Source organism: Gadus morhua, chromosome 4 (genome assembly GCF_902167405.1).
Source record: "Gadus morhua chromosome 4, gadMor3.0, whole genome shotgun sequence".
In the NCBI taxonomy this organism is placed as follows: Eukaryota; Metazoa; Chordata; class Actinopteri; order Gadiformes; family Gadidae; genus Gadus; species Gadus morhua.
This window is the reverse complement of record NC_044051.1, coordinates 10868569-10886384: the sequence shown is the minus strand read 5'-3', so window position 1 is coordinate 10886384 and position 17816 is coordinate 10868569. Positions and strand designations below refer to the sequence as shown.

General features: G+C 42.6%; 1 protein-coding gene across 4 annotated transcripts; it reads right to left on the bottom strand.

The window, feature by feature from the left end:
* Positions 1–1220: 1220 nt before the first annotated feature.
* pam (peptidylglycine alpha-amidating monooxygenase) lies at positions 1221–17112 on the bottom strand. Of its 4 annotated transcripts, none has more exons than XM_030354141.1 (26): positions 16961–17112; positions 14967–15181; positions 14621–14763; positions 13533–13659; positions 12202–12259; positions 11786–11873; positions 11252–11343; positions 10579–10662; positions 10142–10190; positions 9715–9782; positions 9517–9597; positions 9206–9282; positions 8769–8872; positions 8009–8202; positions 7461–7511; positions 7014–7143; positions 6346–6462; positions 6147–6219; positions 5472–5682; positions 4874–5077; positions 4003–4121; positions 3563–3659; positions 3399–3449; positions 2517–2792; positions 2352–2411; positions 1221–1921 (listed from the first exon to the last, which is right to left on the bottom strand). In XM_030354141.1, exons 3-26 carry the CDS (start codon positions 14728–14730, stop codon positions 1743–1745), a joined length of 2700 nt encoding a protein of 899 aa, XP_030210001.1. In that variant the 5' UTR covers positions 14731–14763; positions 14967–15181; positions 16961–17112; the 3' UTR covers positions 1221–1742. The 4 variants fall into 4 exon arrangements, with proteins under 4 accessions (XP_030210001.1, XP_030210000.1, XP_030210002.1 ...); XM_030354140.1 differs by having other exon boundaries at positions 16905–17046; XM_030354142.1 differs by lacking the exons at positions 13533–13659; positions 14621–14763; positions 14967–15181; positions 16961–17112 and adding an exon at positions 12791–13157.
* Between the last annotated feature and the right edge of the window lie 704 nt (positions 17113–17816).

The following is a 17816-nucleotide window of genomic DNA, read 5'->3' as shown; positions in this document are numbered from 1 at the left end:
AACATAATAGTCTATACAATGTTTCGCTGTTACCAAAATAATACCGTAACTTTATATAACGAAAACAGTTGTATATGCTTATTTGAAAAATCGTATTTTCCAGTGTCCGCCAAACAGTTTGTGAACGATTTACTCTGCTCCAAACCCAAGTTTGGAGCATTCTGTTCATGACAGGAAATTGAGTTGAATCAGGGTCCACCTAGACTTCAATGACCTTTCCCATTGTGTGCAAGGTCTTTCAGAACTCAAAAGAAGCAGTTTCATCCAATAATCTGCCTAACTTTAACGTCCATCTCTTAAACCTTCAATGATCCTAGTGTATAGCTTGGGATCATCTGTATGTGACAACATACTACTGAACAGGGTCAACTAGACCAAATCCCTCTGTATCCAGAGTAGGGAGGGATATGCTTTCCGGTAACTGCTAATCATCATGGGCTGTACTTGTTTTGTGATGTTTGTAAGTGTCTGTCTGCCTGTTGCAGAAGCAGCTCCGCTCTATAATGGATTGATCCCTCGGCAGTAGCCTATATAACCTTGATGGATACTCAAGTGTAGCTTTGATGGGGAGAAGGTTGTTTAGAAGGGGTGTGCTTACTCCGTCAATCTATTCTACCTCCGCGTTGAGTCGTTTGACTTTGGTCATCAAGAGTGTCTTGGGCTTTAGCTGTTCGAATATCTTCCCTTCCGGCTTCCTGTGAATCTGCAATTTTCTCAAAATCTATCAGCAGGCCCATTGCCACGATGAGCTTCCAGATCATTCCAGTTCACAGCAGTAAATCCCATCTGGATTGGAAGGGTGCTCATTCAATTCAAGTTGAGGAACTGTAGTGTCGGTTCCAGATTAATCAGTCACAGCCAAAACCTTTTGGTAATCCACTTGGGATAATGCCCCTAACCGGAAGATGACAAGTCATCCTTTCCCAGAAGTGAACTATCGCCTAAGGCTTAAACAAAATTCTTTCGAAAATGATTAGGCTTACAGTCCAGTGCTTACGCAGCATGGTTAGAGACATTCAGTACAAGGAACAGAAACTGCTCGTTCGCTTTAAAGTTTTTCTTACCCTACCCACTGCAGCCAAAATGGGGGTGTTTTAATTCTGCAGCAGGAACTCTGGGATGAAACTTCTGGAGCTTCTGATTAGGCATGTATCTGTTGTAAGTATTGACATTTTTAAAGCACTGCCTTTAATGTTGGTTCAATAAACATGATGCAAGGCTGATGCTTTGCGGACACTTTATTATTACACAAAAATTACTGAAAATAGTTTTCTTGCAGCATAACCTCACTGTGACACAATAAATAGACAGTCAACATCTGATATTTATCAAATGATTATATATATATATATTTATATATATTTTGTGATTTTGTGAAGACAACTTACGTAAGAAATAGACCATATATATGAAGATTCAGATCTCCGTAGCAATAACTTTTCCCAAGTGGCACGTTTTTGAAGGTTGGCAAAGTAACTAAAAAGGCACAAATATATAGCTTTTAAACTATTGAAATGTTTGATTCAATCTAAAACAATAAAAAGTATTCTTGGTCTTTATGAAAATAATCTACAGGAAAAGAAACGAAAAAAAAATCAGTTAATGTGACTTCAGTTATATTAATCAGAATTCTCATAAAAATAAATACATTTGGCAGCCAAAAAACAAAACATTTTGCACATAAATGAATTACATCCCGACATGTGACCAGAGCTAGTTGGTCCTGGTTATAGTTTGTTGGCCTACGAGGATGAGCTGGGGGCTGGGGGGGCAGAATACTCTTCGTTCTCTGAATCCGTTGTGTAATCTTCCTCTTTTTCGTGGTCGCTGCCCTCCGTGTTCAGACGGTCGAAGCCTTGCCGGGTGTAGCCTTTGTGAGTCGCAAGGAAGTTTCCCAGGTTCAAGCCACCCACAGCTTTACCTGAAATTATATCAAAGCATATATGAGAATGAATAATGAAAAGGTTCATTTCAGAAAACTTTTATGCAATGCCTTTCAAAAGGCCACTACTTTTATGATTGATTTCAAAAGGTAAATGGCAACAACTTCTCTATTGTATTTTCTTTTTTTTTAACGATTTAATGGAGCAATCTGAGAACTATAGAATGACTCAAAACTTACTTTAAGGGTAAAGTGTGTGCATAAGGCATGAGTGCATACTACTACGAACAATTCGGGGTAAATTGGCAGATCAATCTAGTGGTTTCATTCAAACGTATGTATTATCAAATTAATTTGGTTTAAAAAAAAAAAATGGTATAACGCTAGACATGGGATTCCTTATCCTAAACATACATACATGTGAACGAAAAACATGATTTGAAATCCCAACATATATACAAATGCATACCCTTCAGTTTCCCCAAGATTCCCCCCCCCGGCTTCACGTCCTGTATCATGTCGAATGTGTCTGAGGAGGAACAATAATCCGGGTGAATAACATGCAGGACCACAAAAATAATAACCAACATTCGGACAACTGAACATAGCCATTGAAATGCATGGGTTATCTCACCACCATACACCCTGCTCTTCCTCCAGCGGATAAACACCGCTATGGAAACGACCAGCACCAGGGGAACGAGCAGGAGGGTGGTCATGAGGGCCGGAGAGACCCCCTGACGAGTGCTCGGGTCGGGCTTGATTTTCTCTGGCCTCCCCTTCTCCTCCTCCCCTGGTGGTTGCTTCTGCTGTCGTTGGTATATCGGAGGAGGAGCGGGCTGGATCTCTGAGACAGTCTGGGCCTTGTGCGAGGCTGGTCTCAGGTTGGTCTGGATGATGGTCTTTATTTCTGAGTAGAGACACACGCAGTGTGATGTTTAGGGTTATGATGTTTGAACTACCGGCGCCAAGTGTGGCAAGTTCTCATCATGTTTTAGCAGCAATGGGGAACTGCCGCACGGGACCTGTCCGTATTGGCTATTTTCTAATCTAAGAGTTCTACTTAATGCGTCTTTCGAAAGAAATTGTGGTTTTACATGGAAATCGATGATGCTGCAGATTGCGATTTTTTTCCCCGACATGCATATGAAGAAGCTCTCTTTTTTATGAAAAATAAGCCAAGCGTGAGGGTTACCCTTTAAGTTAAGGTTAGGGTGTCTCCAAAAAATCTTCCAACATTAGCAGGTCTGAGATCAACTATCACTTTCATGAAAGAACAACATTTATTACAATCTCAGATCAAGGCAGGGTTTCAAATTGCTGAATTAAATCGCAACCCATCGGCTCATGGCTAGTCCTGTCTTGGAAACATCTGACTTTCTGGAAGCATCCATTTTTATTTATTCATTAAAGGGTAAGCAACAAGAAGAATCCAAAACCTATTTTCTAACTCTTTAAACCTACACAGTATGATACGGTACGTTATGATAAGAAAAGGCAAATCTTTAAGAATCACCTTCAAGCTCTTCCACTTCAAACCCACTCTTCTTGACGGAGCGATGGGAGTCTGAAAAAGATACGTAAAACGCCCAATGAAAATCCAACGGAGATTTTCCTCAATATTTTAACTGATATTTTGTTTTACACATAAAACCACATTCTGTGAAAACAACCACTTACTTCCAGAAGTGAACTTGAAGACAGAGCCAGAGGCGGCATCCCCTACAAAGACGCTGTCGTCGGGGGTAACCACGATGTCATGGGGCATCTTGAACTCCTAGAAGGAAGGCAAAGTACGACCTCAGTGAGCGGCATTGGTTTGCCTGCGACCCAGGTTCCTGTACTCTTACTTGTTCATATTTTTCCCTACGCCTGCACATAGTATAGCAACTGGTTGCTGAATAAAAGGAAAAAAATACATGATACATTGAGATTGATACATCAAATGTCTTTATATAGCACATAAAAAAAACAACCAGCCTTGACAAAAGCAGCATACATACTCGGGTTTGAAGAAAACATACAAATACTGAAAACATTGAACCTGCAAAGGTTCATAAGTACACAAACAACAGGTGAGTCTGTGTGCTGTTTGAGGGTGTGCCGACGGCGGTAGCTACCTGATCCACTGGCCTGAAGACATTCACAATGTCCTTGCTGGAATAATCGATGACAAAGCCTCTGATCGGGGAAGAGTATCCATCTGCAGATTCCCCGTTGACTGCGTAGATGAGACCCCCTGAAGAAAGAAGAAAGCATTCAAATTTGCGTTAAACAAAAAGCAAACCAAAGCCTTTGGTTGATCCTTTTCATCTCTCTGTATTATTGTGCTTCATGTGTAAGGAATAAATTAATGAACATAATGGGATTTTTGGGATGTTGAGTTTTGGGAAGAATCCTAAAGCATGACAACTAAATCGAGTCGTTTTCCCTTAGTCAATATTTATTTATCCCTCCTGTTATGTTTGTCATGAATAACAAAAATGTTCCTGGATCAATTTGCCCCACTGTGTGTTTAAATATCGTCAGAAACCAAAACCAGGGTCATTTTGACCCGTTCACTGAAAAGCAATTATTTAGAAACGGAAAATGAAAAATCTGTGTGTGTGTGTGTGTGTGTGTGTGTGTGTGTGTGTGTGTGTGTGTGTTTGTGTGCCCTTTCTTTTTCTACAACATAAAAGGTTCAAGGAAGCGACTGTCGATTGGTCGATTGAGGGGTCCTATTGTTGCCCTAACATCGGACCCCTTTCAACCACCACTGTTCGGGTCAAACCGACCTGCAGGGGGGGGGGGGGGGTTGCTTGACATGAACTGTTTTGATTTGGAATGTTTTTTTACCCTAATTAATGCCAGCAGAAGAGGTTTGACGCTGAAAACGTTAATTACCAATTATCCAAACTTCAAAACGGGTCAATTTGACCCGCAACATAGCAGGAGGAAAAAAAAAAGAAAATGTCTCAGTGTTTAATCCTCCCGACTCCATGAACCCACCGCTGTGTGGACTGTAGGCGATGGCGTACACTTCCCCCCCAAACTCCTCCTTCTTGATCTCCTTGAGGAACTCCCCAGAGTCGGCCACGAAGCACTGGATGCGTCCGTTCTCCCGGTCGGCCACACACAGCTCCTGGCGGTCCGGGAGGTACGCCAGGCTGTGCGGGATGCGGAACGGCTTCCGTTTCCTGCGATCCGATGACCCTGATGAGCCGAGGGGGAAAACAGGAAAACCATGGTTTGGGATTGCAATGGGACTCTAACCCTATTCAGATTAGGGTTATTCGGATGTAAACTTCCAAAACTAGACGTCTCCAAACTGTTTTGACCCCCCTCCTACCTGACCGGAATAAGGGAGCCGGCCGCAATAATTCAAGTTGCAAAAATGTTGCACTTTTTAACGTAATTTAAAATAGGACTTCATGAAGAGTTACATTAAGCATTTAATATGGTTGCTTTAATAAAGACAATGGTTATACTTACAATGCTTGACCTCTTACATTGTAATATTCTCATTTTCTACATTCTGGTTGGCTATTGGTTCACTGACCGCCCGGTTAACCAATAGGAGAGTGTGTGTTAAGGACCCCCCTATTACCTGCTCCCCACTCGGACAGGTATTGGCCCTCAGCGGAGAACTTCATGATCCTGGAGTTGCAGTATCCGTCGGAAACGTAGATGTTCCCGGTGACGGGGTCCACGGCCACGTCGGTGGGCTGGCAGAAGTGCCGCCGGTCGCTGCCCGGGGTGAAGGCCTCCCCCAGCTCCACCAGCGGTACATCCCTCTGCTGACTGCTCAGTTTGAAGACCTGCACGAATGGTGTGGAGAATGGGATGTTGCATTGCATTTTCCACACACAACGACCACCCTGATCCCAATTGACATAGTGGCAGAATTGAGTTATTTTTTGTCTATATTTATTGACTCATACAGTTGCTCCATGGTATTGTTTTTATTTATTTATTTATTAATTAATTTATTTATTATTATTATTTTATTATTTCTTAAACGATTTATGATAACTTTATGCTCTGTAAGGTGACCTTGGGTGTCTTGAAAGGCGCCCTTTAAATTCAATGTATTATGATTATTATTGCGTCCATGTTCGCAGCAGCCAGGTGAAAGTATCTTATAATATTCCATAACCAATTCTAAACAACGTTGGCCCAGATTTCGAAATGTGACTCAAAATACTTCAAAGCCATCATGGGACTGGGTGACAGCTTTACAATTCTGCCCTCCAGACTGCAGAGTTACTTTTCCCGTTCTCACCTGATGAAGAGCAACATCAGTCACCCAGTAGTTGTTCTCCTTGTCCGTGGTTATTCCGTGAGGCAGGTAGAAGCTGCAGCGCGAGACAGAGTGGGGCAGGGTCATCCTTTAATTGCCTGAGTCCTAGGCTTGGATTCAAGCAATCAAAACCTTACGGGCATCATGTTCTGAAGGAGAAGGAAAGCACATGGTCGCTCACGTGTTTCTGCCAGAGGCCTTGAGGATCTCTCCTTTGACCTGGTCCACAACCAAGATGGTGGACTGCTGGATGGGCCCTTTGGACCTATGCTGGTACCTCGCTATGTTGTCAAAGGAGCTGTGGGGTGGGGTAGGGGGAATAAGGGAGGCATTGCTGTCATTAGAGAGCTTTAATGTTAAAGAGACACTCTGTAGCTCTCGACATTAGCAGCCCCTCGTGGTCGGCTTTAGCAAAGGAGAGCGTCAGCCGATAGGCTCGTTGCCATGGCAATGACTTTGTGGACAAAGGAAAAATTATGAGAATTCAAAGCACGTAATAGCGATGCCTCCAAACCGGGTGCTAGTGAGATATTCTGTGTGTTGTGTTAATAATCAAACAAAAATGTTTTTCCACTTTACTGAAGTATTCAAATGACGTGATTATATCTGGGTACAACACAAACAAAGGATAATTCAGTCATCCCATTTTTGGCCAGGCCATTTTCATGTCAACTGTTATGTCTCATGCCCTTTCACACATATATGCATGGGCACAAAGGAAATAAAAATTCCATTCGTTTGAATCCTGAATTGAATGCATTAATACAAATACAAACAACTCTCAATCTCTCCCTACAGCAGCTGTAAAGAGTAAACCACCTGAACACGTGACCTGTCAGAAGGACTCACTTCACTCCCCAGTGATGATCCCCTCGGTGGAAGATGACCAGATTACCGTACGAGTCCAGGGCCAGGCCTGACACCTGCCCCAGCTGCAGCTTCACCTCAGGCCAGGCCGTCACCTCCTCCAGGAAATAACCTGCCGGGCAGATGGTGCACGTTAGAGCAACCCATGCGAACAAAACTCTTTTGTGGAAAATAACCTGAATACAAGATCGTTCGCATGCAAACACACGCGAACAAAACGCATCACAGAAAATAACCTTGATAGAAGATCATGCACGTTAAGAAAACAAACATAACATATTGCAGATAATAACCCCCCCCACCCACTTCATGAGTAGACGTCATTGTCAGCCACGATGTGCGTGTGTGTGCATCTAATTAGGGGGCCCGGTTGCGTCGTGGTTCCGGTGTGTATCTCCCAGAGGGTTATATTTGAACATAATTACGTACCATAATCCGGTGTTCCCGTTGTCTGCGGTGACTCATTCTCATTTGGAATATCTGTAGGGCAGAAATGCAATGTTTGTCTCTTGCTTTCTTATCCCTTAAACCAGACTGCCTAGGAATTGCTAGCAATGTCACTTCCTGATTTACATTCAGTCTGCCAACAGTCAGATGTGGAAAATCGGACCGTCAACACACAAAAATGGGTTTTGCAGATTCAGCAAAAAATAATGCCTTTTAGCACCCCTGCATTTCCCCGGGAAACCCCCTATCAGCGACCCAGAACAACCAAGCTATGCCCTGGTTTTTAAAATGTAACCATCATGTAATGTACTTTACATCGGTCAATGTAACATATTCACAAAAACATCTAAACTATCCAGAAGAAAGAAAAAAACAATGACATCAAGAATGAATAAATGCCTATCATACTACTAGAGTACGCTACAACTATGGCTAATGGTCATTACACGATATGTCAATACATAGAATAAGTCCTTCTGGTCAATATGCATGCATTTGTTTTTTCATTTTTAAGATATTGCCTCATCGACCTGTTTTGTGTCCTGACATGACCCGGGACATCATGTCATGTGACTCGACGGGCACCGGGAGGGCTGGCAGCACTGGCATGTGTCTGAACAGCTCCGCGCTGCCTGGCTCCATGCAGCTCATGAACGGGGTGGCATGCCTGCTCTCCATGTAGTACATGATGTAGTAGTTGCACATCTCGTCATCGGCGGTGCCGCTGCAGTGGGAACAATGAAATGGTTTGCGAGGTTAATCGCAGTATGAATGATTGTCATTGATTTTGTTGCGTCTCGGGTGAATATTCAACGCTGAGGCGTTTCAAATACACATTGATTGCTTTTTCGGAGAATAGGACACAGGGGTGGTGTCGATCGGGCGGAAAACATAGAATATGCATTCGTCTTTGCATGTGTTTCGTTGTTTGTAGTAGGGCGTGTTGGGCCTGTTTCTTCAGCAACATTTCCATATGTTTGTGTCCTGCTGATTGACAAAAGTGTTTGGTCTATCGATGCAAATCCTCAACCAAAGCAGCATTTGCACACATTGATGTGTTCTCTGAAAACGAGTGCATAGCCACCACAGGGGAATCTGTCCTCTGATCATTCAGAGGACGTGCATTGCACATTTGTATAAATGCAGGAAACTAAAGATTAAATCACTTCAAAACAGGTTTCTGAATGGTTATGACATGCGCAACAAACACGTGTAAACACCAATACACTCATAATTAGTCAAACCAATGGACCAATCGTGAAAGCTTTAGTATTTTCCCATTGAACTTACCCAATGTATGTTTTTGAGGTCCTTCCTTCTCCTGTGAATACACATCGGGATGCGATGGTATCTCCAAACTTGACCTCTATGTCTTTGCTGGCAGGATAAAATGCCTGGCAGGGGAAAAATATGAACCAAAAAAGGTAAATGTAAACAATGAGCAGGGCTCCAAACCGGTGAGGACCCAAGACTCCTTACATGTTCGGAGCACAAATCATAATACTTTTCAACGCCTAAACTATAAACACCATTATGTTATGCATTTGATGCATTTCAGCATCAGTAGCAGTCAATCCACTCAGCGAAAGGTGGGGTGTTTTGAGAAGAACAGTTCTCAAACTGGGCGTAGAGTTGGATCAATGCATCGCTAGGGTAAGGTAAATGAGCTCTCTTCCACCATCCACACACAGCATGTCACGCGGGCTACTGGCGGCTTTGTGAGGTACCTGGGGTAACTGAGGTGACTGCCGGCCAATCAGAGTCCATCTCCCGTTCCGGATCCTGTAGCCGATCACCTCTTTGCCTGTTGAATGACACCCCCCCACCACAGCGAGACTACAGTTAGGCCCAATCCCATATATACCCCTTACCCCTTCCCCTTACCCCTTCAAAACAAGGGGGAGGGGGAAGGGGAAGGGGTAAGGGGAAGAAATGGGATTGGGCCTTAGAGTCCATTAACGGGGCCTCACAGTGAATCACATGCCAGCACTAAAGAACATCTGAATATTTAGTCAACTCTCTGTAAAGGGGCCTTCACCTAAGTGGTGGGTATGCGTCCGGAAGGCAAAGGGGTAGATGGGGTAAGAGTCGTAGGTACAGGCGATGTCTGCGTTTGTTACTGTACAGGGAGAAGAGCACATCTGATTGGAGGTGGCACACATGATAAGAAAAACGACGAAATGTGTTTCAAGGATGAATGGCGCAACAAGTGGTCATAAGCGTAGAGATAGAGTACCTTTATTCCCTGGGGAGATGATGGTATCCATACTCATCATCAGATAAATGCCGGCGATGAATTGCTGTCTGTAGCAAATGCAGACAAAAAAATAGTACAGTAAGCCAACAGCTTTAGCAAGGTCACTGTGATAGCGTCTCGATTCTTTGTGAGTGTCAGCAAGGGGATGTAAAAGGTCTATAATGTATTTGCTTGAATGCACATAGTAGAGGTATGATATATGCACAAATGAGCATGGATAAATAAAAAAATCCATAATAAATTGGATAGCCATTTCCAAAAGTGTACAAGATTTATGGGACCTAATTCTCTTATCTGACATGATAATGGGGCCTTCTAATGCATGATTGCGGCATATACTGTAAAATACATACCTTTCAAATAAGACCAATAGGGTAGTTTGATGAGTGTATAAATAAGTACTGACCGTTTAGTAGTCATTTGCAAGGTAAGTCCCGAGCAGTCTTTATGGTTGTCTGCAAAACAAAGTACACAGGGTCATTCTACATATTTCATTCTACATCCTTATGAAACGCCGATTTCACCCTAAACCCAAATACATTCAGCTGGTTTCTGTGTGTTTCCCAAGGTTTCACTGAACTCTGATATTCAGTGAACTCAAGTCCACCCCAGATATGAATTGAGCCTGGCAAATACTCTCATTGTATGCGCACACACACACGCACGCAGGCAGGCAGGCAGGCAGGCAGGCAGGCAGGCACTCACGCACACGCACACACACGCGCACACAAACGCACACACACGCACTTCATTTGAACTTCAAAAATAAACTGATATTGGGGACTTGAATAACAAATGAACAATCTGTATGCAACCAAAACACACTGTTTTGAAAAGACTCACCTTCAAAAGCTTTAATATTTCCATAATGTATTTGCAGCACAAAATGGGTAATTCCAGAGTTTCCTCCCACTCTAAAGCCAACATCTGTTGAGGCCAGAAAACAAGAAATATCCTGGTGTTAACAATATTACAGCATGTATAACAACATGGCTAACTATGTCCCTTTACATTAGGTTCTATTAATTTATTTCAATATTTTCTTTTTTCATAATAGGAAAATATCAAATGAATAGCTAGCAAGCCCCAGTTAATTTGCTGACTCCTTAACTCATTTAGCCCAAATGAAAACTTTGCCTAGAACATGTGTTTCCAGATACATAACCCATTAAAACAGCATGGTACTCCAAATTTTAAGGTTTTAGTCTTTGAACATCAGATCATCCTTAACATTAACTGTATAATAAGAAACCAAAGTAAACTATGCGACTCCGTTACTCTCATGTGGACATCGTTTTCAACCAGCCCATATACTACAACAGCATAATCGAAATACTGAAATACAGTTATTGCCTTCGGCTTTTGGGTGTGCCACTAAAATATCGCACCCCCCCCCCCCCCCCCCCAAACCTTCTATGAAACATGCCTCTGGGGGCCACTGGTTCCAAACACAAGAATATAAAATGCATTGCACTGGTCACGGCATCAGTAGCTATAGTGAACCGTGTGCGTGTACCTTTGGGCAGCTTGGTGGGCGGGGCGTTCCGGGCCCAGGCGTACATGATGGAGGCCTCGTCCTCACAGATCCCCTTTACACTCCCACAGTCCCTAGGGAGATAGTGTCCGGCAGTCCGTTAATCATTGGTACTTGGAGATGATTCCATCATTTCTGTTTATATTTGTATATTTTGTAATTAGGGTTTCATTGAAAAAGAGAGCCTGCAATCAATGGCCTTTCTCTGAATAAATAAAGGTTTAATAATAACTATATGCATTAATAGTGAATATATATATATATACATATATATATATATATGAATAAATAAATAAAGTACAACATCCAATCACTTAATGTATTCATTGGTTTGAATCTAAGAAGGGAATGTTGTATATGGAAGAGGTGACTCCTAGTAAAACTGGATTTGAAGCCAAGACTAGGGAGACAGGATGGGGAGACAGGGGAGCTAGTGGCAGGTGTTGCCGATCACTCATCCCGGCTCCATTAACAACAGGCCGGTAAGGGGGACACGCTCTTGGTGAGCAGACTTACCAATAGCCACTTGTTGATACAGGAGTCTGGCAGCCATAAAGGAGCATGTGATGGGCTGTGTCCATACGAGCATGCGGCACAAAGTCCACTAAAAAAGGGGGTAATGGCAGAGTAATGACATTAATTATATTTGGTTTAAAACCATGGTTTAAAACCATGATAGAATAGGACTGCTTGTTTTCACAATGATCACAGGTACAGCAGCGTGATCGTTATGAACACCTGGTTACTTCATCTCTGATTACTACCTTTCTTCCCTTTTACGAATTGAAGATATAGTCATGCAAACATACATACATATATAATACATAAATATATAGTTTACGTGCAGTCTATTTATGGGGACCATACATTTGTGCTGGTAAAAATAAGTAACTCTGTGGGATGGAAATGGTAATGCACAAGTGATGACTCACCAATGTAAACATCTCTTTTGGTCGGGACAGGTACTGCCATGCACAAGTAGGAGTCAGACTGAAACAGTGAGTGGATAGTGTTAAGAATGTTTTTCAAATGAATGTCTTCCTTTTTTTATATTTGTTTCAGTTTACGGTAATCTTTTGTGTCAAAAGTGTGGATTTAGAGGAAGCTTTCTCATGAAGATGGAAAGAACAGGGTTCAGAATGGCCAGTCTGGGTTTCACTACACATCACAACATCTCTGAAATACTCAGGAAAGTGCCGCTGTCACCCCTTTTGCTTTCTCCCAGTCACGCAATCACATATTACGCCAACTGTAAAAGGGGTAGTTTCATTTCGGAAAAGACTGGGTTGTTACATAAAAAAGATAGAGTCTGCAGAGTCAAAAAAGCGCCGCAAATGGGTCCACCCAGGTGTAACGTCTCCTTCGCTGTGGATCAGCTGGAGTTGTTGGTCCCAGAAAAAATGGCAGCCACAATTGAAGAACAAAGTGTATAGTTCATTTATTAGACCATAATAAAGTACTATAAATTTCAACCATACTGAAAAAATAGGGGATAAAATTAAAATCCAACAAACAACCTGCCTCTGTGGTTTCGCCACCCAAACGGAGTGTGATCAGTGTTCCCGGGAGTAATTCCAGGCAATCATGTCTGACCCACTCAATGGAGCAGTCTGAGTGACGCCGCGAAAATGGAATAAGTGGAATAACCACACAGGAACAGGTATAATGTGGCACAAAACATGACATGTTCCCACTTAGTTCCCACCCTGTGCCGCAAAGCTCGTGCGCAACAGGCTAGACTAGAGAACACCCATGAGATAGTAGGTGGCTGGTGCTGATCTACTGATCTACAGAGGCCCCGACAGTAGATCAATATGGAGAATAAACCCACATTAGAAACACTGATAGGCATCTCTCCGTGAACTCCCCCCCGTCCCCTCTGCCGCCAGTGAGTTCAGAGAACGGGAAGGGTGGGGGAGGGGGGAGGAAGGGTGTAAAGGGGGGGGGGGGGGGGGGGGGGGGCTGGCGGGTGGGCTTGAAAGCCGCTGGGAAGTGTAGACGGCTCAGTGATCACGCCGGATCTCTGCGATGATTCGCCGAGAGGGGTTGTCATCCTTTGGGCTTCGTTGGAACATTCTGTTTGTTCGGGGGGGTCAATGACTCAGCAAATGATTTCGCCCGGGGGCTGGGACCACGCTGCCGGCCCGTCCCTTCTTTGTTTTAGAGCCATTCTCCGACCCACACCTTCGTTTGAGACACATTGCCGACGGTAAACAAACTGTTTGACTTAAACAAAACGGGGGGGTGGGGGGGGGCGACTCACGGCTTTGGGAGTGACCCCGGGCATGTGGACGTGGACGGAGAAGTTATAGGGGTTGACCGCCCCCACCGGCTGCCGGCTCCTCGTGGTCGTGCAGTCGCTGGGGTTAGAAGGCACCGTCTCCTGGTACCTGGGCAACAGATAGCAAACGCATTCAAACCCCTTTTCTATGTGCACAGTTATTCCAATGAAAAGGCAACTCTGGTTGGTCAAAGAAATAATATAGAGCAAAATATCAGAGTGTGATTGTGTGTGATATGTTTTTGGGCATAATCCTGATACTCATTCCGGAAAGTTTTTCATTGCTTACTTAATTCTCTTCATAGCCATGCCGCATATGTCAAAGCATCAATAAGAAATGAATGAATAAGTGAATTCGAATTGCTGTAATGGACTTCCAAGACCCAGGATAGAGCTTATTGAGTAAAGAGTCATTCTGTTGTTGAGTCTATACCCCCAGATGCAATGAAGTCCAAACGGGACACAACATATGATTAGACAAATTACTGTGGCTACTAGAGGATGCTTTTATCTGTGGTGTATGACCATCACAAACCCTAGTAACATCCCCTCCATCGCCCACACACACATAAACACACACAGACACAGGCACAACCAGACTTTGCAGCATGAAAACACCAGCTTTCGCTTCTAGCTAGCTCTACCTTAAAAGAATAAAAATAAAAAGTGGACAGACCAGTCAGTGCTTGGAGGGAGTTGGTGTACATGACTGGATTGATTTCCACATATGGGTGTGGCCTGATGTTTCTCATTATCTGATAAGGTTATTTCCTGATATCAGCCTTCAGTGCTGCTTTCTTTTCATATTCTAACATTGTCATTCATTCTTATTTCAGATGAAGAATGATTTTGATTGCTTGCTTGTTATTCTGCAGACTGAGGCGTGGTGCCCCTAGCTCCTCCACAACCTAAAACCCCCTTTTGGATCGACCACTTAGCGGGTTTTGAAAGGTGGCTTCAACGGAAGTGAGGCCGAGACCAGATCTTTGGCAACCACTGTAATGCAAGACTATGTTCTTCAGGCCACCAATTAGGAAAACATAACAGGGATATTGATATTGCAACGTTACCTTTTGAATCTGTAGAAAGAGCCGTCGTTTCCGTCACTGTCCAGGCTGTGGCTCTGAGATAGGAGCCAGAGCATCAGCAGGCCGTGAAACAGGCCTCCCATCAGGCCCATGGCGGGGGGCAACGTAGGAGCGGCACCTCCTTCCTACGCGAGTGGAAAGGAAGTGACACGACCGACAGTGAGGGAAGTAATCGAGTCGTTAAGCCAGGCAAATTGCAATGAGCAACGAGCACGCTGGTTTTAGCAAGTGATTAACGGTCGATTAATAAAAGGGTTTCACTCAATTATTTTTCTATGTGAGCAAAAGGTGGTTGAAGTACACTAAAAGTAACAATTGAGTAACACACCTTGTGTTTTCTGATGTCAGATGGGAGTGAACATACAAAATCCCCTTCCAAAGCTTTTCTTGTTGAGAGCCCAGGGGTAGGGCTACTATTGATTTGAAGACGTTGATTCTTTGACCTGAAGGGATGACTGCTGAGGGCCTTGGTTTTGTATCACCCTCTCGACATGTTGGATAGAATCTCCAGTAAATTGGTGCGCAGTTGTCAATGTTTAAGACCTGTTAAGAAGATATAGTGTTAGGACACATGTTGCAAAAACCATCCAGGGACATTCACTGGAACGCTAGCTATTAGAATGAGCGCTTTAAGGGAGCGGGTCCTCTTCCAACAATGCCACCATGTTTCCATAGTAACCCAGAGAGAGTATTCAATTGGTTGCAATTCTCAACCTCACTGCTAGTTGCTATTAAATTATACAAACTGGCCCTTTAAAGAAGAATCAATTTCAATCAAAAAGTTTCAATAATTAATGTTTCGAATGAAAACATACAAATATATATGTTTCTGAGTTGTTGTCTGGTATTTTACTAATTTAACCATCTAAAAAGGATTAAAACCAACAATACATGCAGGCCTAATTTAACAACAGTTTTATAATCTTCCCTTGTTAAAAAAGGATGCTTGCCTATTGGCCACGTTACTCTTCCAAACATGAAAGGTAAAGAGAGGAAAGCCATGAAATAGAGGCCTACTCCTGACAAGCAGCCTCCGTGGTGGTGACTCACCCGTGAGACCCACGATGCTACGTGCGGATAAGACTTATGCAGAGAAAATACGGAAGCAAATTGGATGGAGGAGGTGTTTAGCACAGCGTAGTGGCTTACATCATATCGAGGAATCACTATGGTAACAGAGTTCTTCACACTCCCAGAAAACGCAAATAGTCTTCGATTTTTTCAACGATTTCAGTCAGAATGGAAACACATCTCGTCTCTCTCATCACCCTTTCAGTAGGAAAACGTGCAGCAGACATAAATCGGAATTTTAATTCAACTGTAATTTCTCATGTGCCGAGATTATTTGTTTGAATTAAAATAACAAATTGCTGCAAGGGATAGAACAGCAAATGCATGATCCCGATCTCACTCATTGGCACTAATTAAACCTCCTAGAACAGAAAAAAGCTAACTGCATTGGCCGTAACCTCAATCACAGCTGGACCTGCAGCCAACACGCACAAAGAGACCATAACTAAAAAAGAAATATAGCCTATATAAAAACATCGTTTTCTTGTACTCATTCTAAGATATTTGAGATATGCAGCACAAATTACAAATTAAACCGACGTCCAAATGAACCCTGTAGGCTACGTGCACTGACGGCCCTTCCTTAAAAACAAACCAGTGAGTCAGTGAGTCAGGTCAGTGAATGTGTTTTTTCACACCGATTATAATAATTGCGGAAGAAGACAGCCTACTAAGACACTGTTCGTATCTCTTTACAAGTAATAACGTGGAAGACTAAAATGATTGGTAGATCTGGCCGAGAGTATATAAGCGGTATGTAAATAACGCTGTAGTTAACCATCATCTCCTACGAACGCATCGTATCTCCACAACTAGCCACTGTAATAGTCAACATCTGAACATAATACAGATTCGTTATGCACTACACCATACAGTATATCGTAGTGGATCATTAAATCGTGTTTAAATCGTTTTTCCCTCTCCATGTATGTTTTATCTAAACGTTATTTGCATTGTAATAACATATATCCTATTCCATAAAGCATGACAATAGATGAATAAATATATCCTCGTTTGCGGCAGGTTGAAGAATATAAGAAGTAAACAAAACATGATTTCAACATCATCGATTGAAGACATTCAAGTGTGTGCGACTGTTTTGGCAGGTTTGTATGCAGCCTATCGCCGCCCGCCCAATACATCGTACTATGACGAAATATATGTTCATAAATGTAATATATGGTGATAACGATACCTATAGTCGTATGTGGCCTTTGGATCCAATTTAGGCAGCAGTCGTTTTTCGCATACCTGTGTAATTCGCCTCCCAGCGTCGTAACCCTGTTGTCAAACCGTCTGAAGTCATGACTTCCGCTGCGAAGCTGTGACGTAGATCACAGATAAACGTCAAGGGGTTCTCAGAATCATGAGAAATGGATCTCCGCAACGCCATTATCCAATCCGTGATATGGATGAAAAATCCTAATGGAGGATATGGACTCATTTAGGGTTTATAACCCAAAAATATATGTATCTAATTAATTACGTATAATTAAATAAAAATATATATTGATTTTAGATTAATCATTAAAATCGTAATAAACCTGGGAAAATGCTATATGTGTAGGCCTAGTGTATATAGTGCATTATTTCGAAAATCCAAAAATTTCTTCTCGTTTTGTGAGGTGAAAAATATTTACCAACCATATAAATAAAAAGTCAAATAATAATGAATCATTTTAATAATGCAAAAATAATAAACTAATAGATTAAATTACAAAATGAAACCAATGTTAAATGGATGCTTGCGATCTGTTTCCAAATATGATGGTGGTGGTTATTAGAAAAGCATATATAAATTGTTAGATAAATCGTTTTTAACAGCACTTAGCCTTTGGCTGGGATTGTATTGGGAAAAGGGCTATACGCCCATTTCTGTTACAATACCACGATCAGCCACCAGAGACCTTTGACGGGAACCGGGAGTCCACCGTAATGAAAGTGCACAATTTCGACATTTGGAAGGAAATGTCGCAACCCCCATATGATGGGGGATGGAACTTCCCAAAACTAGCTGTGGGACACACTCACACATATGAGCGGTCACATAGGCCTATAGGTTAACTAGTAGCCTACACAAACAACCCGAATTAGATCACCACACACC